Raw genomic sequence first — 25021 nt, 5'->3', positions numbered from 1 at the left:
CTCCTCCTCTGTCCCCCTGCCTAGCCTGCCATTAGCCCCAGGTCCTCGTCAAGGGCAGCCTGGAACTTCTCGGGAAGGGGAGGGATGAACAGCTGGGAAGCTGATGAGGGAGCCTTTAACTCATTGGGGAGAGCCCCCGCAGGCCCGAGACGGCCCTGGGCTGGGAGAGTACACAGAGATGAGCCTCCCGCAGAGAAGCCGGGCCCCCTTCCCATCCCTGTGGGCTCCCGCGGAGGGGCTGCGGTGGGAATGGCTGGGGGGGAAGTGTGGGAAAGGAAACCTCCCAGACAGGAGGGCCTGGCTAGGGACAGGACACGAGCTCCTGGGGGGCCTCCGCAGGGGGGACACTTCTCACAGGAGGGCCATCTCCCCCTCCCAAGCCAGCGGCCGGGCGGAGGGCCTCTGGCCGGCAAACTACCTGAAGGTCAGGTGATGGCTGTTCCACTTCCTCCCGGTGAGAGCGTAACGTTTCCGCCTCATGTTGGCTTTTACCCGTACCCCAAACTGGTCCGGCACCCCACATCGAGGCCGCTTCATCCACCTGCAGACAACACAACACGCTGGCAGGGCTCCTGAGCAGGGAGGGCTTGATGCTGTTCCCAGGGAGGGGAGATGGGCGGGAGGGAAGGCTGGGACCATCCAGAGACCAACAGGAGGCCAAGAGCTGGTGCCATCTTGGTAAAGGATTCACTGTCCGGAGGGGAGAGGAAGGGAGGGAGGAGAGAGGCGCGGGGTCCCCAGCAGACGGACTTACGCTTTGGTCTCCTCGTCCAGCACGCCGGTGACCGTGATCCCATAGAAGCGCTGCATCTCGGAGATGGCAGACGCCAGGATCTGAGCTGACCTCATGGTGGACATCTGGCGGCTGGGCTGGGGGAGGTAGCCGTAGAAACGCAGCCAGTTCTGGGGGAAGAGAAAGAAGGTGCCGGGACGGGTCAGAACCCGGAAGGGCAATGTCCTGGGTCCAAAAGGCCATCCCTCAGTGACTCCTCCAACCCCCTCTACAGATCTCAGTCTTGGATTCCCTGTGAGTGAAAGATGGGGGTAAAGGGGCACAGCAGGACAAGGGGGCCGACGGGCAGCAGCCACCCAACCCTCGTGGTTCCTGACATACCAAGGGGGGCAAAAGCTTCAATGCTACAAAGTGGGCACCAAAACAAACGCCCTGGCTGGGCAAAAGACGATCCAGAATAAATCATCTGTCCTTTCCTGGGCTCGGTTATTCTGAAATGGCTTAGGGGCTGCAAGGTGGCACAATGGCTAGAGCACCAGGCCTGGAATCAGGAGAATGTGGGTTCCAATGCGGCCTCAGATACTTCCCAGCTGGGTGACCCTGGGCAAGTCACTTAACTCCCATTACCTAGGCCTTACAGCTCTTCTGCCTCGGAACCATTCCAAGAAAAAAGGAGAGGGTTAAAAACCAACCCACCCCAAACTCCATTTCTGAGCAGAAAAGCTCTTTACAATGGCCCCAACAAGTAGTTATTCTAGTCTCCGTTTGGAGAATTCCAGTGATGAGAAACTCACTACCTCCCAGAGTAGTCCATCCCACTCGGGGACCGCTAAAAGGTTGTCAAGGAGGCTCCCCTGACCAGGGCACAATGGCCGCCGCCCCAAAGACCTCCATATGGCCGGCTCCAACCTCAGGGAAGAGTCTGCAGAGCCGGGATGGGGGCAGAGGTCTGGCCCGGCCAGGGACGTCACCTCCGGCTCCCCAGACGCTTCCCTCCCGCAGCCTTTGACACTGGCTGGACCCAAGAGTCCCGAGCCCTGAAGCCCCAGCACGGAAGGGACGCAGAAGGCAGCTCTCCTGAGCTGCGCCGGGGCTGGGGAGGGGGATCCGTGGGGGCGGCTGCTCAGGGCCAGCTGGGTTGGTGAGATCCGCAGAAGCCGGACCTGCAGCCGTCAGCCCTGCCAGGCTTCCGGGTTGGCAAAACGCTTTGAGTGATTTTCACAATTGCTGGGGAGCGATTATGGACCCCCATTTTACAGATGGAGAAACGGAGGCAGATGAGGTGAAGTGACTTAGCCAGGATGGGATTCATTCTAATTCCGAGGCCTGAGTCCATCTCCGGACGGGAGGGGCCGTCCACTGCCTAGCCCGCCGCCTAGCCCTCACTGCTCTTCGGAACCATCCTACAGTAGGGATTCAAGGCGGGAGGCACCCCTTGTTTTAAAAAAAGACATGCCCGAGGCAGGTACTGCGAGCATTGTGTCCATTCTACAGATAAAGAAACGGAGGCTCGGGGAGGATCGCTCCCTCCTTCTCCAGGCTCACACGCACACACACAAGACTGAGGTCCGGAGTGGACGTGAAGCCCACGTCTTCCGGACTCCACTCCAGCCGGCTCACCCGCCACCGGGAAGAAGCCCGGAAGCTACTTATAAAAGGAGGCAGAGGCGGCGGGAGGAGCTGGGAGGCTCCCTCGGGGAGACAATGGCTCATTAGGCATCTCAGGGACCCGGGAAAGCAGGAAGAGGAGCTCCGCCCCAGCCCCAAAGTCCCCGGTGGGGGAGGTGTGAGGGACCCGGAGCAGCGCCCCCCTCCCCTGCAGAGTCGTATTTACATAAATCCAACCCCTCCCGTTAGCGTTCGGTCACCTGCGGGGCAGCGGCTGATTGGAAATGGGGGAGGGGGGGGAAGGGGGAGGGGGAGGAGAAGGAATGGAAGAGAGGATTAAGCCAATTAAGGCCAGGCATTTCCCTCCCCGCTCCTGGGAAAGGAGAGCGCGGAGAGGCTGGGGAGGATGTACATTGAAGGGTAAAACACTTCTACCGCCCCCTCCCAGGTCGCGGGTTCGAATCTCGACTCTCTCTGTCCCAGGTGCCTCCCCCCAAAGGGTCTCTGTTTGTTTGCTTATAAAAGGAAGGGGCTGGAGGGAAATAAGCATTTATTAACCCCCTACTAGGTGCCAGGCCCTGGGTTAGGAGCTTTAAAAAGAAATACGTTCTCATTGGAGGCAGCTGCTATTATGATGATGATTAGTTTTACATAGGCAATGGGGGTTAAGTGACTCGCCCAGGATCACTCAGCTAGGACGTGTCTGAGGTCAAATTTGAACCCAGGACCTCGGGACTCCAGGCCTGGTGCTCTATCCACTGAGCTACCTAGCTACCCCTCTCAAAATACTGATTTTGAGATTTTATGGCACATAAATTTTGATTTATATGCATTTGCTGCCCTATAGGACACGATCCAATTTCAGATGATTTTTGACCATTCCTTTTTCTTCAGAGAGACTTTATTTCCCCAAATATCTATCTTTTTGAATGGGTCTGGCTGTTGCCGCCAAGCGGGGCAGCTTTCAGAGGCTCTGGGCTTCCAGAACTCGGAGAGCCAGAAGGGGTCTTCTAGTCTCAGCCTTTGGTTTCCTGGAAGGTGAGGGGGCAGGCCGGACCCAAGGCCCCTCCGGTGTCAGGCCTGGCTTCTCTCCTCTGGGGCTGGCCAGCATCCCAGCCAGGAGCCGATGGGGTTAAGGAAGGGTCCCAAAGGCAGAGGGGGAGGAGCGGGGGCCAGGGAAAAGGTCAAGTGATAAAACTTCCCTCCTGAGCCAGAGGAAATGGGGTCGTCTCCCCCCTCCGGGCAATTACCCCCAGAGGAGCCGCACTGGCATTAAACTACCAGGAAGCCGGGCCCTCACCTTTTTCAGGAGAGCAGCCGGCGGGGAGGGGGCAGGAAATGGCGGGGCAGGGGCTGATGGGGAAATGAAGGAGGGTGGAACTGAGACACCGAGAAAAAAGCTGATCAATTCTGCTCGGCCCTCCTGGCGGGCTCGGGTGGCCGGATGCCAGGCGCTTATAAATCAGCGGCAGACACGGGGTGTCATCACGTGGCGCCATGCTGGGTTTCTCCTTCCTTCCTGAGGGCCTTTTCAGGAGGATCCTAATGAAGTTTCCTGAGATCATGCAAATGGGCTTCAATGGGAATGGGGAGCCCAGGGGATGGGGTAAATGCCATCCAGGCAGGGGGTCAATCCGGGCCCCCAGCATCGGGCTGGCTGACTCATCTCCTAGAGAGAGAGAGCTGGGCTGCTCGCTGAGGCCCCCAAACCATCTCCCTATTCCCCAGGAGGCAGTTAGAGAAACCAAGATGGCGGCTCCCAACTGAGGTCAGGGGAAGAATTCCCCTCTCTAGGGAGGAGTGGGGGGCACACGAGACCCCCGAAGGACTGTGCCACCCAGGGGAGATGCTTCTCCCTTGTCCTGCTTCTGAATCCAGTGTGGCAGAAAGAATAACAGACTTAGGTGGGGTCAGGATTTCGGGGACTCAGCTAGGCAAGGCCTTGAACTCTCCCCCTCCTGTAAAATGGCCCCAGGGACGGTCTCCTTCCTTCTATTTGTGTCCCCAGGGCTGACACAGTACTTGGCACACAGTAGGTGCTGTTTCATGGCTGTTCCGTCCAACAGGGACCTGGCAGCCTGGACTCTTGGGACGAGAACTGGTTTCCAGCTGTTTGCCGGGCCCCTTCCATCCCCTAAGCCTCAGTTTCCTCAAATGGAAGATGGGGATGACCTTAAGGATAGGGACGGCACTTTGAAGCCCAGCTGCCTCCGCTTACAGACAGGTGAAGGAAGCGTCTCCAGGGCAGGGACTGCTTTTCCCATTTATCCTAAACTCGGGCTGTCTGACCCACTGAAGGGAATGGCCCAGAGTCCTGGGTGGGCAGTTGTCTCCATTCTGCCTGACTCTCCATGACCCCCTCACACAGGTATTAAGGGGGAAGAAACAGAATTTGAACCTGGGTCCTCGGGCTCCCGAGCCTTTCCTAGCTGCCCCATGGAACAGGGACGACTAAAGAAAGCATTTTGTAAATCTTGGAAGGGAAGAGAATTCTACCAAGTGCTGCCGGGGGACCCTGGGCAAGTCACTGGACTCCACTGCCTGGCCCTCACTGCTCTTCTGCCCCGGGACTGAGCCTTCGTATTGATAAAACAGGAGGCGAGGGTTTAAGAAAATGCCACAGGACAGGCAAGAGCCCTCTAGCTGGACCTCAGGAAGCGGCCCGTCCAACGAGGGGGAAGACCCCAAGGCCGAGCTCTGAAGCATGCGCTGCTGGGTCTTGAGAGCTCAATGGCCCTGCCAGACGGAGGCCGGAGCCTAGAGATCTGGGAAAGGAGCCCACTGTGTGCCGTCCCGGGGAGATGGCTGGGAAGGATGGGCTGAACCTGAAAGGCGCTCAGAGTAAGTGAGCCAGAGTAGGCCAAGTTTCAGAAAGGGCCCAATCCCAGCTGGGTTGCACAGCTTTTCTGGCTGGCCCTTGCCCTCCTCTCACTGGGGTCCCTGAAGGCCTCCCAAAGAGGGGCAGGGCTGTGGATTGTCCTTCTCACAATGGCCTATCTTAGGACCTTTGTGGAATGGCTCAGGATCCAGGAGATTGGCCTGGCTGCCAGCTTGGGGCCGACTCTGGGGGCAGAGTGGAGGGGCTGCCTGCTGGGCAGACAGTGGATCTCCGATGGGCCCGTCTGGGAAGCCAGACACCAGGATCGATGATAATCCACTTCTAGGCGGCCCATCTCCCTCCCCCCAGAGCTGGCTGAGCTCACAGCCAAATCCCAGCTTTTCCTGGTTCCTCTGAGACAATGAGAGCTCCAGCAGTGTCCAGACCTTCCCTGGGAGCTCTATCTAGGCCTGGCTGATAAGGACATTCTCCGCCTGGGTCTGCTCCGGCTCAGCTGATCCATCCTGACACACTGGAGGCTTGGGGGTGGGTGGGAGGTCCTTATCTGCATCGCTGTCCCTCTCCTGAGCCACAAAGACCCTTCCTGGGGGGAGGAAGGGTGGGGTTGGGGGATGGGGGCAAGGCTACCCCTTTGAATTCCAGTCCAGAGGGCCTCTGACCACTGGGGCACCATCCCACCTTACCCAGCAGTCTGGCAGTCCAGAGGACAGAGAAACAAAGGAAGACACAGGCCAGCTGGGGTATGAGTGAGAGGAGGAAGCAAGATCAGAGGCAGGAGATGGGGAAGGAACCTGGGTCTGGGGGAGAGGTGCTGACAGCCGTGGGGGGAATGGGGACCTCGGAGTTTGACAAAGGGGACCTGGGCCTCTCCCCTCTGATGCTGTTTATAGACTGTCCACTCAAGCCAAGGTCCAACAGATCAACCCCCAGCAACCGGTTCCCTGGAACTGGAGGTGAACACTTTCCTACACTTGTCCTGACCACAGACTCCACTGAGGAAATAACCAAACAGGCCCTTTGGCCTATGGGCGAGGGCATGGGTGGGGTTGAGCGGAGGTGGCTGTTTGCCCACAGTTTCTGTGCTGGCCATTGGCCAGCGATCAGGAGGGCTCTCCGGCCTGCTCCAGGTTGCCAGCAAAGGGCCGTGGGGCCCATCCTAGGGGCCAGCCTCTTCTGAAACAGACCCTGGCTGGGGTTTACTTTTCATCCACTGGTGGACTCTACCAAGGGAAACTGCAGATCTGAAAGTCACTGCTGGTCCAAGGAGCGATTCCAAGTGTAGACGAGGCAAATCAATCTTGTGGACACAGGACTGAGAACTAAAAGGGACCTTAGAGAGGACTGAATTCGATCCAGCCTTCCCTCTTTTACCCAGGGCCCCCGGGATGAAATGATGAACAAGGGGTCTAAGATAGGGGCAGAAACCACCCTTCAATCTGAAAATTGCCTATTCATGTCCCTTGCCCATTTATCAATTGGGGAATGGCTTGATATTTTTGTACAATTGCTTTAGTTCTTTATATATTTGAGTAATTAGACCTCTGTCAGAGTTTTTTGTTATAAAGCTTTTTTTTCCCAATTTGTTGATTCCCTTCTAATTTTGGTAGCATTGGTTTTGTTTGTACAAAAACCTTTTAATTTAATGTTATCAAAATTATTTATTTTACATTTTGAAATTTTTTCCTAACTCTTGCTTGGTTTTAAATCCTTTCCTTTCCCAGATATCTGACAAGTACAGTAGTCTGTGTTTGCCTAATTTACTTATAGTTTAGAAAGGGAAATCTCAGTGTCTCAGAGCTGGACTCTGGAAGGGACCCAAGAGGCCATCTAGTCCTGGAAAAAGAATCCCTTCTGTTACATGCCCAAAGAGTGGCCATCTCGATTTTCCCTGGGGACCCCCGAGAAGGAACCTCCCACTCTCGGACAGCTCTCATGGTGGCTAAGTATGTGCTCACATCAGACCTAAATCTGTTTCTCGGGACTCTTCCATGCCATCACATCTCATCCTCTCCCCATCTAAATCTTCCCCTCTGCCACGCTCAACACTCCCCAGTTCCATCAACCAATTCCCAGAGGGCAGAACAATACTGTGTATTGGTTCTAAGGCAGAAGAGCAGGTTAGGGCCAGGCAAAGGGGGTTAAGTGGCTTGCCCAGGGTCACACAGCTAGGAACTGCCTGAGAACACCAGTCTCCAGGCCTGGCTCTCTAACCACCGAGCCATCTCACTGGCCGCATGGCCTTTCTTTGACCATTCTGACTGCCTCCTATGGATATTCTCTGTGCTCTGAAGTGAACCCAATACTCCATGCACACGATCATCAAGTCTATGGGCCTGGAGACTCTGATGCTTTGAATACAGCTAGACCTACATCAGCCTTCTTGGCCGCCATTATCACACCGTTGACTCATTCTGAATCCTGTGACTCCAAATCCCAGGCCATTAAAGTACCTTGGCCCCTCCATCTTAGCTATTATCCTGGCTTTGGCTCAGCTCCTGTCCCTCTTCACTTGGCTGTTAGAACTTACTGCCTTTAGGATAGCTTTTATGGTCATTTGACTCATTTTAAGCTCAAATTTTAAGTCCCTAGAGAAGGTAGGTGAAGTAGATAAAACGTCGAGCTCTAATTCTTCATGAGTTCAAATCCAGCCTCAGATACTAACTATGTGACCCTGGGCAAGTCAATTAACTCTGCCTCAATGTCCTCATCTGTAAAATGAGCTGGAGAAGGAAATGACAAACCACGCCAGGATCTCTGCCAAGAAAACCCCAAACGGGGTCATGAAGAGTTGGACAGGACTGAAATGACTCAGCCACAACAATGTAAATGCCTACGCTGGGCAAGGCACAGTGAAAAGATAAGAACGAACTAGCCCTGCTCTCAAGGGCTTTACATTCTCTTGGAGGTGCCACCTAAGTGGAGCTTTGAAGGCTGGCAAAGGTTCCGAGAAGTAAAAGGGACAGAGATAGTATTTGTTTTTTAAACCCTCACCTTCCATCTTAGAATCAATGCTGTGTATTGGTTCCAAGGCAGAAGGGCAGTAAGGGTGGGCAATGGGGGTCAAGTGACTTGCCCAGGGTCACATAGCTAGGAAGTGTCTTGAAGCCAGATTTGAACCCAGGACCTCCTGCCTCTAGGCCTGGCTCTCAATCCACTGAGCTACCCAGCTGCCCCCAGAGAGGATATTCTGAGCAAGCAGGAAGGCTTGTGTGAATGCAGAGTGTGGTAAGGGATGGAGGTTGAGGCTGAGGAATGTGAATGAAATAAGGTTGGGAAGACAAACTGTAGAGGGGTTTTCTTTAGCCAACAGGTCATGGGGAGCAGGACAACAACACAGACCCATCAAGGCTTTAAGATTCTTTTGGGATTGGGGTTCTAAGTGGCTCCGTGCAGACCAGAAGTCCTGGGTTCAAATCTGCCTTCAATATGTCCTAGCTGTGTGAACCCCTATTGCCTCGTCCTTCCTGTTCTTCTCCCTTAGAACCAACACACCATATTGATTCCAAAATGGAAGATAAAGGTTTAAAAAAAGATTTTTTTGGGGGGGAAGATATGAAGAGAAGAAGGGAGATAAAAGAAAGGGAAACGTCAATTAGAAGGTTATTATACCAAGGAGGCAAGAGATGCTCTAAGGTGGTCGGTCCAGTGGTGGGTGGAAGGAACCTTGTAGAGGGAGAACTGACCAAAGGCGGCCACTGATTAGAGCTGGAGGGGAAATAAGAAGAAGCCAGAGCGGCCGTCAAGGTGACCAGGAAGACGATGGTGCCTCAACCACAGAGTTCAGAGGAAAGTTGGGTTTGGGAGTGAAATAGTTCATTCCATCTCAGATATGTTTGAGATGCCAACGGGACACGCAGGAGGAAAGTATGTGACACAGAAGAAGTGGAGATCAGGAAAGAGATGAGGGCTGCAGAGTTAGATCTAGGTGCTATTTGCATAGAGATGACACATAAAGCTAAAGAACAGATGTGATTACCAAGGGAGAGAGTATCATAATATCCAGAATTTATTATAGCGCCTGCGATATGTCGGCATTTGCTATGCACATAATAAATATTATCTCATTCGATCCAACAATTCTGGAAGGGAGGAGCCATTGTATCTCCCATTTTACAGCTGAGGAAACTCCAGGAAACAGAGGTTAAGTGACTTGCCTAGAATCATACAGATTGTAAATGCCTGAGCTGGGATTTGAACTCGGGTCTTCTTGACTAGTTCCTGCACCACCTGGCTGCCTCAAGCACAGAGCCCAGAATCTCTTCCCAAGAGAGATGCATGTTCATCACGTAGGGGACAACCGATGACCAGCCAAGGAGACAGGAAGGAGCAGTCAGACAGTGGAAAGCTAACGAGGCAAACGCACAGTCACATTGAGGAGGAAGGAGTGACCGACAAACAGCGTCACCAGCTGCACAAAGGTCGAAGCCCTCAATCCCGGACAGGCCTTCAGCCAAAGGGAAACTGATCGCCAAAATGGGTGCCCACCCAATGGGTAACGACTGAACAAATGGGACCCACGACTAAAATGGGACCTCGCGGCACTGTGAGGGAGAAGGAACAGGAAGCACCAAAAAAGTGTAGGAAGACTTTATGAACTGATACAAAGTAAAGTGAGAACCGGGAAAAGAATTTAGACAAGGACTGTAACAATGTAAATGGAAATAATCAAATCTCAAAGCTGCTAAAGATTTAAGGGAAGCGAGAAAGCTCTCTCTCTTCTGTGGCTAGGAGACCCAGATACTATGGATATGAAATAACACAAGGAACATTGACCTTGGTTTTGGGGTTGGTTTGTTTTGATGAACTTTTTTCTTTATAGAGATGGTTGTCTGGGAGAAGAAAGTTAAAAACTGTGAAAAGTAGGTGATGTTAAAAAAAATCATTAAAAAAAAAACAACTTTCTGCCTTAAAATTAATCTTATGTATTGGTTCCAAGGCAGAGGAACGATAAGGGCTAGGCAGTGGAGGTTAAGTGACTTGCCCAGGGTCACACAGCTAGGAAGTATCTACCCAGGACCACCTCCCAGTCTCCAGGACTGTCTACGATCTTTTGGAGACCCTCTTCCTCCTGGACTTCTCTGTTGCATATGACACAGCTAACAACTTTCTCCTGCAATAAACTCTCTCCTCTGGGCTTCAGGGATGCCACTCTCTCTCGGTTCTCCTACCGGTCTAACTGCACCTCCTCAGTCTCCTTTGCCGAGTCATTTATCCATAGCACATGGATTAAACTGTGGCTCTAACCCCAGGGCTCAGTCCTAGTCAGCACTCATTGGTTTAATTGCGGTTGCTCTCCAGATGACTCACAGAGCTTTGTGTCCAGCCTCTTTCTCCCCTGAGTTCTGGCTCTCTACCACTAATTGCCAATCGGCCATTCCAAAGTCCAGGTCTCGAAGCCACCAACCTGTCCAAAGCTGAGCTCGTGATCTTTCCCTGCAAACTCTCCCCTCAAGGACACAACCTTCTCCTGGTGTCGCAGGTTTATTCTCAGCATCCTCCTCGGTTACTTACTCTCCTCCATACCACATACGGAATCCGTTTCTACCTCCATCATCTCTCTCACACATTTCTACTCCTTTGCACTCCCATAGCAACTATCTTAGACCTTCATCACCTCTTTCCTAGAGGAGTGCAATGGCTTCCCAACTGGCCTTTCCACATCAATTCTCTCAATATGAATCCATCCTCCACGCAGCTGTCAAAATGATTTTTCTCAAGCACAAATCTGATGATGTCACTCCCCTCCTCAGACTCCTTTGGCTCCCTATTGCCTCTAGGATAAAACATAAACTCTTTTGTTTGGTCTCGAAAATTCTTCCCAATCTGGCCCCACCAATCTTTCTAGTGACTCCTGTTATTCCTCTTCCCAAATTCCGGGATGCTCACACTGGCTCTCTCCATTCCTCACACCTGTCGCTCCAATCTCCCATCTCCGTGTCTTTGCACAGGCCATTCCCCAAGGCTGGAATGGGCTTCTCTTCTGTCTCATGCCTCAGAGAATGCTTCCTTTCCTTTGAGATACAGTGCTGGGGGTGCGTGTCTTCTCAGACCGACGGTAAGCTCTAGGAGAAAAGGGATCGTTTCATTCTTTGTGCTTGTATCCCTGGCTCCCAGCCCGGCATCTGACACATTGCTGTTGTTTAGTCGTCTGACTCTTCATGACCCCAAGCACCATACTGTCCAGGGGGTTTTCTTGGCAAAGATACTGGACTGGTTTACCATTTCCTTCTCCAGTGGATTAAGGCAAACAGAGGTTAAGGGACTTGCCCAGAGTTATCCAACTAGTATGTGTGCGAGGCTGGATTTGAACTTAGGTTTACCTGACTCCAAGCCTAGCACTCTACCCACTGAGCCACCTAGCCACCTATTTAAATGCTTGGTGATGGGGGGCAGCTGGGTGGCCCAGTGGATGGAGAGCCAAGCCCAGAGATGAGAGGCCCTGGGTTCAAATCTGACCTCAGACACTTCCTAGCTGTGTGACCCTGGGAGAGTCACTTTATCCCCATTGCCTAGCCCTTACCACTCTTCTGCCTTAGAACCAATACCCAGTATTGAGTCTAAGATAGAAGGCAAGGTTTTTAAAAAATAAAAAAAATGAAAAAAGATAGATGCTTGGTGATGGAATAACAGTTCTACCTCATCAACTACATGTCACAGTCTGAGCAATCTGGATGGAGCACATCCAAAAACAACCCGTAGCTACCAGCTACCTCTCAGATAGCCCAACCAATTGGGGCTCATTATCTTCCTGACTAAACCTGCATCTTCCCTAAACTTTCTATTAAGGGCTCCATTTTCATTCATTCATTCATTCATTCATTCATTCATTCATTCATTCATTCATATTCTCTCTCTCTCTCTCTCTCTTCTCTCTCCCTCTGTCACCCTCTCTCCTTTTTCCATCTTCTCTCCGTCTATCTATGTCTCTCTCTCTGTGTGTGTGTGTGTGTGTCTGTCTGTCTGTCTGTCTGTCTGTCTCTCTTTCCCCCTCCCCTTCTCTTCCCTTCTGTCTTAGAATCAGTTCTATGGATCGGTTCCAAGGCAGAAGAGCAGTAAGGGCTAGGCAATGGGGGTTAAGTGACTTGCTCAGGGTCACACAGCTGGGAAGTGTCTGAGGCCAGATTTGAACCCAGGACCTCTGATTTCTAGGCTTCTCTCTCTATCCACTGAGCCATCTAGCTTCTCCCAGGGCCCTATTGTCTTTCAAGTCGATCACATTTCATGATCTTGGTTCTTGGCCATCACATCCAATTCGACACTTGATCTTAGCCAAAAGGCCAAGAAGCGATCATCACATCCAATTCTTGACGTGTCTTGTCAATTCTCCCTGTATAACATCTCTTATTTGTCCCCTTCTCTCCAGTCATGAAGAAGACCCCACTCTAGGTCACCTCTTGCCAGACTTCATTGGAAATAGCTTCTAACTGGTTTCTGTTTCTAGCTTCTTCCTTTTCCTAGTCAAACTCCGCATATTTCTCAAAGAAATAATCTTAACAAAGAAGCTGTCACTCTTCTGCTCAGGCACCTTCCATGGTTCTCCACTCCCCTTAGCCTGGCATTTAATCTGGCTCCTGATTGGACCCATGTTCCTCTTCTGAAGCCTATCTGCTGACTGAAGTCCTTCCTTGCACTTGATGCTCCTTCCAGCAAGGCTGCATAAGGTCACTGATGGCCTGAAGGGAAGCTCCGATGCCTATTTTTATTTCCAAATTTTGGATGGACCAGCAGATAATAGTCTTTAAAAAACAAGCCCAAATCCCTCACCTTCCTTCTTAGAGCAATACTGTGTACTGGTTCTAAGGGAGAAGAGCGATAAGGGCTGGGCAATGGGGGTGAAGTGACTTGCCCAGGATCACACAGCTGGGAAGTGACTGAGGCCACATTTGAACCCAGGATTTCCCATCTCTAGGCCTGGCTCTCGATCTACTGAGCCCCTTAGCCGCTCCTCAGCTGGTAAATTCTTAGCCCAGCTTTAGACTGAACAGCGTCTGAGGCAGGAGCATGAATCCTAGGACGGTAACTGTAGGAGAATTTAAAAGTAGTTCTACCTTGGGCTCCAAAGCCGAGATGAAGTTTCCATGGGGATCACACATCAGGAGCTCTGAATAAACTCAGCATTCGAACCCAGGTCTGCTGCAGAATACTCATCGTTTGCTCTTTGGTGCAGAAAGCTTCAAATTTCTTTATGGATATTAATAAGTATGAGGTTCCTTCTAGGTTCTGGATACCATCTGAGGCCCTGGGAGTACCCCAAAGCCAGTGATCCAGCCTTTGCCCCCAAGAAGTCTACCATCAGCGAGTTGGATAGAGTACTGCGCCTTAGAGTCGGGAGGACTCCTCTTCCTGAGCTCAAATTTGGCTTCAGACACTTCCTAGCTGGGTGACCCTAGACAGGTCATTTCACTTGGTCTCCACCTCTGACAAATAAGCTGGAGAAGGAAATGGTAAATCGCTCCACTCTCCTTGCCAGGAAAACTCCAGAAGGGATCTCAAAGAGTAGGACACAGCTGAACGAGCACTTGGTCACGGCTGCCCGTGGGCCATCCTCCCATTCAGTCCGAGGCCTCCTTTTTGAATCTGAACTGGAAACCTGAAGAGAGGGGCAGATGATCGCCTGCTGGGTCTCCACCGGCCCACTGTTTTAATCCATTTCTACCCCAGGAGCCTGCAGCAGGAGGAGGATGCTAAATGGCCCCCAAAAGTTGAGCTGCCAGGCCAGAGCGATGAATGACCATCTGTTGGTGGTTTGTCTTGGAGCCTTCTTTGGGCCAGCAGCCACTGATGGGGGGCCCCAAATGACAGCCCGTGACACAGCTCAGCTGTGCCGGAGGCAGATACCCAAGGAATATGATCGGAGGATTCACGGCGAGAAGGGTCCTGGGAGACCATCTAATCCGCTCTTCTCATTTTACACAGGAGGAAACCGAGGCCTGGGAAGCTTAAGGGACTTGTCCAAAGCAGGACAGGTCGTCCCAGAGCTGCAATTTTAAACCTAGACAGTTTGACTCCAAATCCAGTGGGTCCCCCCCACGTCTACTATTCCAGGCAGTTGTGCGGTGGGAGCCACAAGCAAATGGGGGAAAGAGAGCATGAAGGATCCTGGGCTTCATAGCAGTGGCTAAACGTTTATTTATTTATTTATCTTAAAACCCTTCCATCTTAGAACCCGTACTGTGGATTGGTTCTGAGGCAGAAGAGCAGCAAGGGCTAGGCAATGGGGGGTGTTATGTGACTTGCCCAGGGTGGCCCAGCTAGGACGTGTCTGAGGCCAGATTTGAATTCAGGACCTCCCACTCTAGGTCTGGCTCTCTATCCACTGGCCACCCAGCTGCCCCCTCGATAAACATTTATGAAGTGCCTCCTAAGTCCCTGGCGCCATGCTGTGGGTTAAGATCGGCACGGCAGGGTCAGCTTCAGAACAGCAGCTCTCCCATTCCCTCCCTGCATTTTCCACTGGTGTTGGGGAGCGAGCCTTGCCCCACTAGCACGTTTCCAAATCCGCCGCACTCTGTTTACCTCCTGGCTTCGGAGGAAAACCTGCAGGCACTGGCTTTCCTCTCCAAGGTTTATCTGCGAGAATCCTGGGAGCTCCCCTCCCTCCTTGGAGCACCCTCACGGCACCTCGGTGGGGAGGGGAACGAGAAGCGAGAAGGGCCACGAGCGGCTTCCAAGGAGCTGGGTCAAGGCCTAGATGGGCTGACCTTTGCCAGATGCGCTAAGATCAAGTATCCTGTAACTGGGTCTGTCCCACCGGGCCACCCGTGGCCTGTCGGGGGCGTCCGGCTCGTTCCTGTCCGGCTGCTTTCCTTAGCCATCTCGAGTCCTCTTTGTCCGGCGCCTTTTAAGAAGCCGGGCATGTGCTTGGAGGCACGGCTGCAATTTGCAGCCAGAAACAGAAGGAAAACAAACAGACCCTGCCCCGTTGCTTGGTGGTGTTATCCAGTTTCAAAGGTTGCTCAGGCTCCCAAAGCTCCCTCGGTGAGTCATCGAAAGGCGGCCAGGTGTGTTCACGCTTCGGCTAGCTTGGCTCTCCACCCAGAGACACGGAGCCGGGGTCACCTGGCTCAGGGCGGTGGGCTCTAGTCGGCTTGGGGACAGCCAAACGAGTGGTCCTCTCTCCCCCTCTGGGGGGTGGAGGGCGCAGAAGGAAATATTTAGTTTAGCCAAAAAGAAAAAAAAAAACCCAAAAGCAAACATGAGAAGCTTAAGTCACTCCCAGAGGCCTCAGCCAAAAAGGAAAATGAGCTGCCTGGACCGAAGCCCTGGAAGCGAAGGGCCAGCATCGATGACCAGCTGCCCTTTCCCCCAGGCCCTTGGTCTAGGCTCAACATCTGACCCACGGAGAGCCACGCTTCTATTGCTTAGGGATCCCTGGATCTGGGTGCGGTCACCGGTGGTGGGCTAATAGAGTAGGATATGGTTTGCAAAGCTCTTTAGAGGTATTATCTCATTAGTTCCTTACAACCACCCTGGGAGAGAGATGCTATATTTCTCCCATTTTTCAGGTGAGGAAACTGATGCTCAGATGGCTAAATGAGTTGCCCCAAACCATACAGAAAGTTATGAGGCAGGATTTGAACGGAGGTCTTCTGCCTTCTTCCTAGTTACCCCAAAGCTCCCTTCTTAGCAATCTGTGAAACTCCTGTGGTTTAGGTCTCCCTTCTTCTTGTTCAGTCAAGCTTGTGTATTTAATTATTTCCTCTGGGGAGGGGAAGGAGGGGCGGCAGTATCAGCTCAACAGAGGAGGCATCGCATCTTCAGGAGTCCTTTGGGAGAGGAACCAGAGCCTCCCTCTTGAGGAGGTTGGGAAGATGGACAGAAAAGATCGCATTCTGGGGAGCAGGTGAGGGATGAAGGGAGTCTTGTTCCATAAAGCTCCAGGAATGTGAATCTTCCCTAGCTGAGATCATGGAAATCCCATGGTTTCGGCTTTCCTCTGGACTAGCCCGATGCCTAGAAGGAAGGGTCCATCTGTCCCACGATCCCCTCTTTGGTAGAGGCACGGTAGGATGTCATATGGGAAGACAGGGTTATCTTTCTTGTTCACCATCTTTGTCAAAGGCTTTATGTTTTTCATCCCGAGTCTTGGGTTAGTGGATTGTCGAGGGCTACAGTTGCCTTTTTGACCCAGATTCAGTGTAGTGGATGATGGGATTTTAGAGCAGCCAGGGACCCCAGGCCACCCCCTCCCGTCCAATCTCTTCATTTTTTGGATAAGGCTAACATGTTCCTTAATGACAGACGGATATTAAATGGTAGCATCACGAAACAGAACGGAGAGCAGAAATGGTCTCATTCTCTTTATTTGCATGCCCAGCACATAGGACAGGACGTGTTTGTTGACTGCATCCAAGTGTAATGTGGTTGCTATGGCACCCGTCTATCCTGTCACTTTTTAGGGTATCCTAGTGGCTGTGCCCAGGGCAGGCTCAATCAATAACTGTTGACTAAACTTAGAAACTGAGCTTGAAGTTCCAGCTCCTGAACCAAGGCTCTCTCCTCTCAGAGGTCCTGGGCTCTGGGCAAGAAAGGGGACCATCAGCTGCCCATTCTTTTCTCTTTTCATGGTAATTCGGGACTGGAGAAAGGAAGGGAATACCAAAGATTGTCATCTAGAGGTCAGAAGAGGGAAACAGCAGGCTTTGAGGACGCCTCCTATCTCAGTGAATTAGGGAGGCAATCAGCTGTAAAATATAATGCTGATGCCAACGAGTTGGTCAGCAGCCACTTGTGAATGCAGACTATGTGCCAGGCATCGTGCCAAGGGTTGGGGGTCCAAAGAAAGGCAAAAGCATGGGATCATGGTAGCTAGGTGGCTCAGTGGATTTGTAAGTCAAGAAGATTCAAATTCAAATCCAGCTCAACTACTTCTGAGCTGTGTAACTCATAGTAAGTCGTTTCACCTCTGTTTGCCTCAGTTTCCTCATCTGTAAAATGGAGATAATAACAGGATCTACCTCCCAAGGTTGTTTTTTTTTTTTAATTTTTTTAAACCCTTAACTTCTGTGTATTGGCTTCTAGGTGGAAGAATGGTAAGGGTGGGCAATGGGGGTCAAGTGACTTGCCCAGGGTCACCCAGCTGGGAAATGTCAGAGGCCAGATTTGAACCTAGGACCTCCCGTCTCTAGGCCTAACTCTCAATCCACTGAGCTACCCAGCTGCCCCTACCTCCCAAGGTTGTTGTGAGGATCCAAAGAGATCATATTTTTCTCTCTTCAGACACTTCTAGCTGTGTGACCCTGAGCAAGTCACTTCACCTCTGTTTGCCTCAGTTTCCTCCTCTTTAAAATGGAGATAACAGCCTCTACCTCCCAAGGCTGTTGTGAGGATCCAACAGCACAATACTTTTGTAAAGCCCTGAGCATACAGTAGATACTCAATAAATGTTTGTTTTTTTCCTTTCCCTACCTCTGAAGAGCTCACATTCTAGTGGGGAGACAACACATAAAAAATAAGTATTTCTACAGAGTAAGTGGAAGGTAATCTCAGAGGGAAAGGAAGGCATTAGCCACTGGGGGTGGGATTAGGGGGCTGAGAGAAAGGAAAAGGAAGGTAGGGTTTCAGTTGAGCCTGGGAGGGAGTCAGGGGTGAGGGAGAAGGGTGTTCAAGGCATGGAAGGCTGCCAGGACAAAGGCAAAAGGCAGGAAATGGAGGGTCCAGGATGAGGAACAAGGCTGGCGTTGATGGACCGCGGAGGGGCGGAGGGGTTCCGAGGGTGAGGGGCTCTCAGAGTCCAAAGGAGGAGTTTCCATTTGATCCTGGAGGTCACTGGGAGCCGGGGGAGCTTCTGGAGTTGGGAGATGGCTGATGAGGGGGGCATCCCTCTGACCACTGAACAGAAGATGGGTTAGAAGGAGAAGACCTGAGCTGGGGAGGGAGACCAGTTAGAAGCCATGACAGAAGGCTGGAACTAGGGGGGCAACTGTGAGACTGGTCCAAAGGAGCCTTTAATAATAAGGAAAATGATGCAATTCGGATCTCATTTGACCTCGCTGCTGCCCTCGGAAATAGGTGCTATTATTTGTCCCTATTTTACAGATGGGGAAAATGAGACATGTAGAGGTTGTGTGACTCGCCCAGGATCATGCAGCCAGTAAGTGTCTGAAGGCGGATTTGAACTCGGATCTTCCCTGACTCGAGCTCTATCCACTGTACCACCAAGCTGCCTACATAGGACCAGATCACGCCATCTTAGTGTCTCGTTTCCCCAGTGAGGCTGTAAGTTCTAGGTGGGCAGACTCTGCTAGGATCATCTCCACAGTGCCCGGCAGTGTCTGGGGCCGTCCTAGCTGCTCCCAGATGTAGAGAAGGAGGCCCAGGGAGCTCAAGGTGACCCGGGTGGAAGGGGTGAACCCCAGGGCCCCCACACTCCGAAGCCGGCACCCTCTCGGCGAGGCTCGGGCCCCGAGTAGAGAGAGCGTCCGTTCTAGGAGGCTTGCCTTGCCGGCTCTTAGTCCAGCAGCCTCTTAGCATGAGCCAGGCCTCCCTTTCAGCCCTGTCCAGAGCTTGGACTTCCATGACTACACACACACACAGAGTACCCAGTGGGGCGCCGAATCCTCCCCTCCCACCCCCCAAGCCTCAGCTGGCTCCCTGGTGTAACCGGAGCTGAGGAGGAATTCCCTGCCCTTCCCCAGAGGAGTTTATTAAAATAGGTCAGGAACCAGCTGGCTTCGATCGGAAAAATCTCTGGGGCGGCAGAGAATGGGGCTAAGGGGAGCTGTGGGCAGCCAGGCAGCAGAGAGAATGAAGGGAGCGCCCAGAAGGAGGCTGAAAATAGAAGCAGTTCCCAGGCCCCCCACACTGGGCTGCTCTCCAGAGACCTAGCTCAAGGGTATCAATGGGCCGAGGCTTGTCAGAACGCAGGGAAGTCCCCACCACATCTGCCCTCCTGGCCTGTGGCTGCTGAGCCCCAGACCCACGGCCCCAGAAGTGGGCCTACACGGCCCGCCGGCTCCAGGCCGGCTCCTCACTGCCCGATGCACCAGAAAGATGGAAAGAAACCCTGGAGTCCGTCTAAGAGGCCCAGTCTGGACAGTCACCGAATGCCGTCCCGATGCCTCCCTATTTTTTGACTCTCGGGCTCTTTCGGACTCTTGGGGCCCCCCCCCCCAAGCTTGCTCAGTGCTAAGGGGCTGGGGGTGATCTGGACAGGGACTATGTTGTTTTCTTTCTCTGTTCTTGTTTTAGGCAGAAGGAAAGGAAGAAGCTTGGGAGGGCTGGAGAGAGGGCCCTACGCCGGAGGAGGATTCAGGCAGGTCCTTGGGGAGCAGCTTGGGCCTTCCTACTCCTAAGGAGAGCCCTACATGGAGTTCTGTCCCCCTGTGCCTAGCCCCAGCACCCTCTGGGCCCTCACTGCCCCTGGACCACAGGGATACGCTCAGAGCTCACACATTTCCACATTGTCCACTGCCAAAATAGTCTAAAGCCAGGTAGGATTCCTCCTCCCCTCCTTAACAGCCTGCCCTGCTTAGCTTGGTTAGAAGACCTTACTCTGGCATTCAAGGGCCTCCAACGCCTACTCCAGGCAGGAAATTAAGGGAGGAACAGGGGGAGACAACAAATGAAAGACAATCCCTGTTTTCAAAGAGTTTACATGTTGGAGGGGGCAGGGCAGGAAGAGAGATTGGACATGAAAACAAGTAAGTAACTGCAACTCGAGGAAAAAGAGAGCACGGACGACTCAGGGGGAATCGAACAGAAGAGGGGGGCACCGGCACCTGAGATAAACCTAGAAGGCGACAGGCAATGGTTTAAAAAGAAAAAAAGAGCGGATTCCAAACACAGGGAACAGCCTGTGCAAAGACCTGGAGTCCGGAGATGACATCCCTAAGCAGAAGAAACAGCAGTTAAGCAGGGTGGCTAGAACGGAGCCTTCCGGGCAGATAAGAAAGAGCCCATCTGGCCGGACTCATTTCAGTGTTCCTTTTATGGCACTCCTAGTTTCCGGCCAAACCGGGTCATTTGGTCTGACCCCTTTCCCACCTCTGGGCTTTGGCATCCACTGGAGCTGACACTCCCTCCCTTCACATCTCTGCTTGTGGAAACCTTCCTCTTCCTTCAAGGCCCAACTTGGGCAGCCCTGGAGAGCAGGGACAGACCCCACCTCCTGGATCTCCCCTGAATCTCTCTTCAGCTTCCCGGAGGCATTTCTCATCCCTGCTGGTCTTTTCATTACTTTATGGCTCCCCCCACCCCACCCCACCCCGCTGGCAGAATGTGCTCGGGTGCCTCCTCTTCCAATGGCTTTTCCAGAGCTCTGCCCACATTTCCTCTAGTCCCTGTGAATGGGGACTGTTCTCCAGCCCCCTGGGATGCACCCTCCGGAGGGAGGGAGGGAGTGGGCACTCGGTGCTCCTCCTGGATTGAGGATGCCACAATTTGCAGGTTATCTGTTCCTAAGCTTCCTCCTTGGTCCCAAAGGCAGCGGTTTGGGCCCTTCGCTATGCCACCCTGGCCGCAGAAGCCTGCAGGATCTTGGGCATTTCCTTGGGCACCTGTGCTACCAGCTTTCAGGGCCCTGGCTTCCTTCCACCTGGGGCCAGTGCCTGGCTTCCTTTAGGCTCTGGGAGATCTTGGCCATCTCTCTGGCTGTTCCCTGGGAACTCCAGTGCCTTGCCCTGTACTAAGGAGGGAGGGCCTTTGCAGACTCACTCCAACAGCCGCAGGCCTAGCCCTAGCTCCGATGCCAGCCAGCCAGCCAGCCACTGCCCAGGAGCCCCCCTAGCCTGCTCCTAAGTCACGGGGGCTGAGCCTGGCCCTCCCCCTGGGCAGTTCAGACCCAGGGCAAAGACTCCCGGGTTGGGCAGCTTCACCGGTAAGGCTACCCGAAGGTTAGCTCCCTTGGTGCCCAGCTTGGAAGAGTTAATCCCCGAGGGCAGGATGGTCCAGAGACAGGCAGGGAAGGGCTGAGATTTCTTTCAGCCCATTCCCTTCAAGCAGATCCTGCTGGTTCGGCCAGGGTGGGCACCGGCGCAGGGGTCCAGCCGCAACCCAGGGAAAGCTGTGAGCCCTAGGGAGGGGGCAGTCTCCCCACCCGATCAGTCCAGTCCAAACATTTATTAGATGAGGAAGGAATGGGGGAGGGGGGAGGCAGGATGCAAACTTTGGCTAAGAAGACAATCAAAGCGAAGGAAGGAGGAAACGGGGAGGGGGGGGTTGGGGGGCCGGAGGGCCTAGTGCCCCCCACCCCCCGCAGCCGCCCAGGGGATCGTGCTTACTGACCTCGGCGTTGACTTCGCTGTCTCCGGCCACCCCGCTGCAGCCCAGGGGGCCCAGCCACACGAACAGCAGCAGCAGCAGCTCCCCGGTGCCCAGGAGGGTCCCGGCCCAGCCCGGTCTCCGGGGCTCGCCCCGCCCGGCCCCGCCGCCACCGCTCATGCCCGCGGCGCTAGCTGGCCTGGGCTGCCCGGGCTCGAGGTGCCCTCACGGGGAGCTCCGAAACTTGGAGCGAGACGCTCGGGGGCCGAGCCCACCCCTCCACTCCTCCTCTCTGTTCCCTTCCCCCGGGGAGCGTCTCGGGCGCCCCCGGGCAAGTTCCCCCGGCTCCGCGCAGAGAGTCCTGTGGAGGGCACGGCGAGGGGGCGAGCCCGACGGCAGGCCAGGTGCGGGCGGGCGGCGCTCGGGGCTCCTTCCCCACTGGACGCCGCCTTTGTCTCGGGTTCAGCCTCGGGGCTGCCCGGGGCCGCTGTGCTCCCCAGGGCTCCGCGCCGCGCGCCTGCGGCTGCTGTCCATGCCCCGGGCCGGCGAGGCGGAGGCGTGCGCTCCCGGAGCCCCGCGGAGGCGGCACGCACGCCCCCTCCCCGTGCCCGGGGCACCTTGCTCCCCGCGCAGGGGTCTGCGGGAAGGGAATGAGCCGAGGGGGCCCCCCACGGCGTGCGGCGGGGCGGGGCGGGGGAGGGCAGGGGAGCCCGAGCCCAGCGAGCGCCGCTCGTCCTTGGGGCCGGATCGGCGCAGCTCTAAGCCAGCTCCGGCGCTCGGGGCCCGCTCCCCACCCCCTCCCTCTCCTCCTCCTCCTCCTCCTCTCCTCCGCGCCTCTTAAAGGGGCCGTGCGCCGGCCGGCCCGCCCGAGGGGCTGCGGGGAGGGGGCGGTCGCCCCGGCCTGGAAGGCTGCACCCGGAGCTGCCGCGACCCCGCGCCTGGGGCCTCCCCAAAGCAGGTGTAAGGCGGGAGCCCGCTCTCCTCCGGCCACTCGGCAGAACTCTCTACCAAGTTTCCTCGGGAGACCTGGGGGAGGGGTGGGCGCGAGGGATTTATTTTGACCCCGATCCCCGGGGAGCCGGGAAAGAGAGCGAGAGAGAGGCGGGGCTTCAACACGAAACTAACGAGATCCTCCCTCCCTCCTCAACTCTCCCCTCCCCGCCCCTTTCGGTCCGCCGGGACTTTCGGTGGGGTTGGGGCAGAAGGAGACTAAGGTATGGGTGGGTTAAAAATAAAATCCTTGACCTTTGCTGCCCTTAAAAGTGAGCCATAGTAATGCCAGGCGGGTTGCCTTTGTATGTAACGAAAAGGAGGCGGACTGAGATGAAACGACAGGGTAGGGAAAACGACTGAGGCAGGGAAGCGTCTGAGATTGTATTTGAACCGAGGGCTGTGAGTTCAGGTGCGGCGCTGTCTCCATTGCGCCCCCTAGCACTCATGGGAGGAAGGAAAGACAAAAACAAAAGAAAAGCAAGAAGAGGGAAAGAAGGAAAGGCAAGGCAGGAGGAATATCCATTCACACGTTTCTCCATCCATCCATCCATCCATCCATCCATCCATCCATCCATCCATCCATCCATCCATCCATCCATCCATCCCTCCATCCCTCCATCCCTCCACTTTACTCGGGCAGGAGTTCTGAATGACATCCTGGCTTTACAAATCAGCGGCTGCCGCCCCACATCATCCCTGCAGGGGCTCTCTTGGCAAAGGGGGGAAGGGGGGCTCAAAGCAATCGCAGCCAATTAGAAACCCAGCCCTGAGCAGATAAAGGGGAAAGAGCTCCCCAGCGCCCCCGCCCCTTCCCCAGAAGGGTTTGACAATGTACAGAGACTTTTACTGTCTTCCTCTATCTTGCCGGCTACTAACTTGGCAGAAGAGTGTGACCTTTTTTATCAGGCGTCACTTTCCACAAGGCACCCTTTGCTGCCCTCAGAGCCGCATTCCTCTTTAATGTGGCAGCCCCTCTTCTCCCCCAGCAGGACCCACTTGCCTAAAACTGGAGCTGACCGGGATCTGGGGAATCCTGTTTTCCCCTCCTTGGAATAGGTCAAGAGAAGAAAAAGATCCCAGAGCAGGGTGGCAGACATCCTGCCTGTGCCCTCCCAAGGTAACAGAAGCAGACCCATTCTACTCCTATGGGGCCTCTCATGCAGAAGGCGAAATGACCGAGTGGTTATCTCTGATTTCTTTGAGCTCAGCCCTTTGGTCATCTAGCTTTCCAAGCCCTAGTCCTTCCTTTCAGTGTTTTGGAATTGGCGTAGAGGCCGTCAGAAATGGGCCATTTCTGTTTCCAGGCTTGACTGAAATATGTTTTAATCTTTAACAATAACATTTATTCAAAATCCACCACATTGACAAAAATATTTGGCTTGAAGGAAACTGTTCATTTATACTGCTGAAGAGGGGCCCTGAATATCATAAACAGTGTACCTCGGGACCTTCAGTCCAGAGAGTTTGCAAAGTGCTTATTTATGGTGGAATTCTCCCTTAGGGTTAATTCTACTCCGGATGACTTTTATGCTCTGTGATGGAGCATTTCTCAACAGGCCAATCATTGCCAAACACCCAGATTCCCACCCTGGCCAGTCTCTGGAGGGCCTAGGGAGTGGGAGCACCTAGACATAGATGTATCAGTGGAGGCCGGTTTCACTCAACTTAAACAAATATTTCTCAGATGGCTGACAATGAACAGGGAAATGCCAGAGCAGAATTTCTGTAGTGTTCCTAGGCAGAGGAGATTGCAAAATATGAGCAACTCATCCCCAAAGTAGAGGAGAAAGGGTGCTCATTCTTGGGCTCAGGGATCCGAGTTCAAATCCCAATTCTAACATAACCTGGGTGATCTTGGCCAAATCACTTGACCTCCCTGGGCCTCAGTTTCCTCATCTGTAAAATAAGGGGTTGGACTAGTTGAACTCTAAGGTCCCCTTTGGTTCTAACTCTATGATACTATTTTTTCAAGGATTCTGTAATCTTGTTTCGGGGAAACAGAACAAGACACTTGGGCAGTATAAACATTTAGCAAACATTGCCAGGCAGTCAGTAACAAAGGGAGTGATTTCTGCGGGTTGCTGTCACGGGAAGCACTAAAGATCACTTGTGTTTTCCAAAAGGCACCCTATGAAGGAACACAGACAGACAAATATGTTTGCCCAGGTCTCTCCAGCTCTGAATTCTGTGATCGGTGGGTGGGACTGGGTGCAGGGAAAAGCCTGTCTGTCTCACTATGCCTTCCTGTAAAGGTGGCTCCCCACATGGTCTCACACATCTGTGGGATTGCTATCTTGCTTTTTGGGACAGGAAGAAGATCCAGGTGGCTATTCAGATCACTGGGGCAGGAGCTGGTGAACAAATTCTTAGGCCAGGTACTTGAGAAATGAATATGCATGGTGAGATGAGAGGGTCACTGGAATGAATTAATACCTTGGGAGAATCCCAGATTTCAGAGCGGGGACGGATCTCCTCAGGCATCTAATCTAACCAATACCTGAAAAAAAAAATCCCCTCTACAATATACCCAAATGTTCAGCTAACTCCATCTCTATTATTAGAAAGTCCTGTCCTGCAACATCAAGTTTAAATGTCATTCTTTGGTAACTTGTGCCTCGATGCTCACCCTTCAGATCCCTCAGGCCAAA

At 53.5% G+C, this 25021-nt stretch overlaps 1 protein-coding gene across 1 annotated transcript in view; it reads right to left on the bottom strand.

Moving 5' to 3' along the window:
• Positions 1 to 21560, bottom strand: part of MMP15 (matrix metallopeptidase 15) — a 31966-nt gene extending 10406 nt beyond the window's left edge. The window contains exons 1-3 of the mRNA XM_044659357.1: positions 21405 to 21560; positions 755 to 903; positions 419 to 541 (exon numbers count right to left, since the gene is read on the bottom strand). Coding sequence (XP_044515292.1) covers positions 419 to 541; positions 755 to 903; positions 21405 to 21560 — 428 coding nt within the window. The remainder of the gene's footprint in view (positions 1 to 418; positions 542 to 754; positions 904 to 21404) is intronic.
• Positions 21561 to 25021: the final 3461 nt, after the last annotated feature.

The sequence above is a fragment of the Gracilinanus agilis genome, chromosome 2, assembly GCF_016433145.1.
Source record: "Gracilinanus agilis isolate LMUSP501 chromosome 2, AgileGrace, whole genome shotgun sequence".
Classification (NCBI taxonomy): Eukaryota; Metazoa; Chordata; class Mammalia; order Didelphimorphia; family Didelphidae; genus Gracilinanus; species Gracilinanus agilis.
This window is presented reverse-complemented; position numbering and strand designations above follow the sequence as displayed.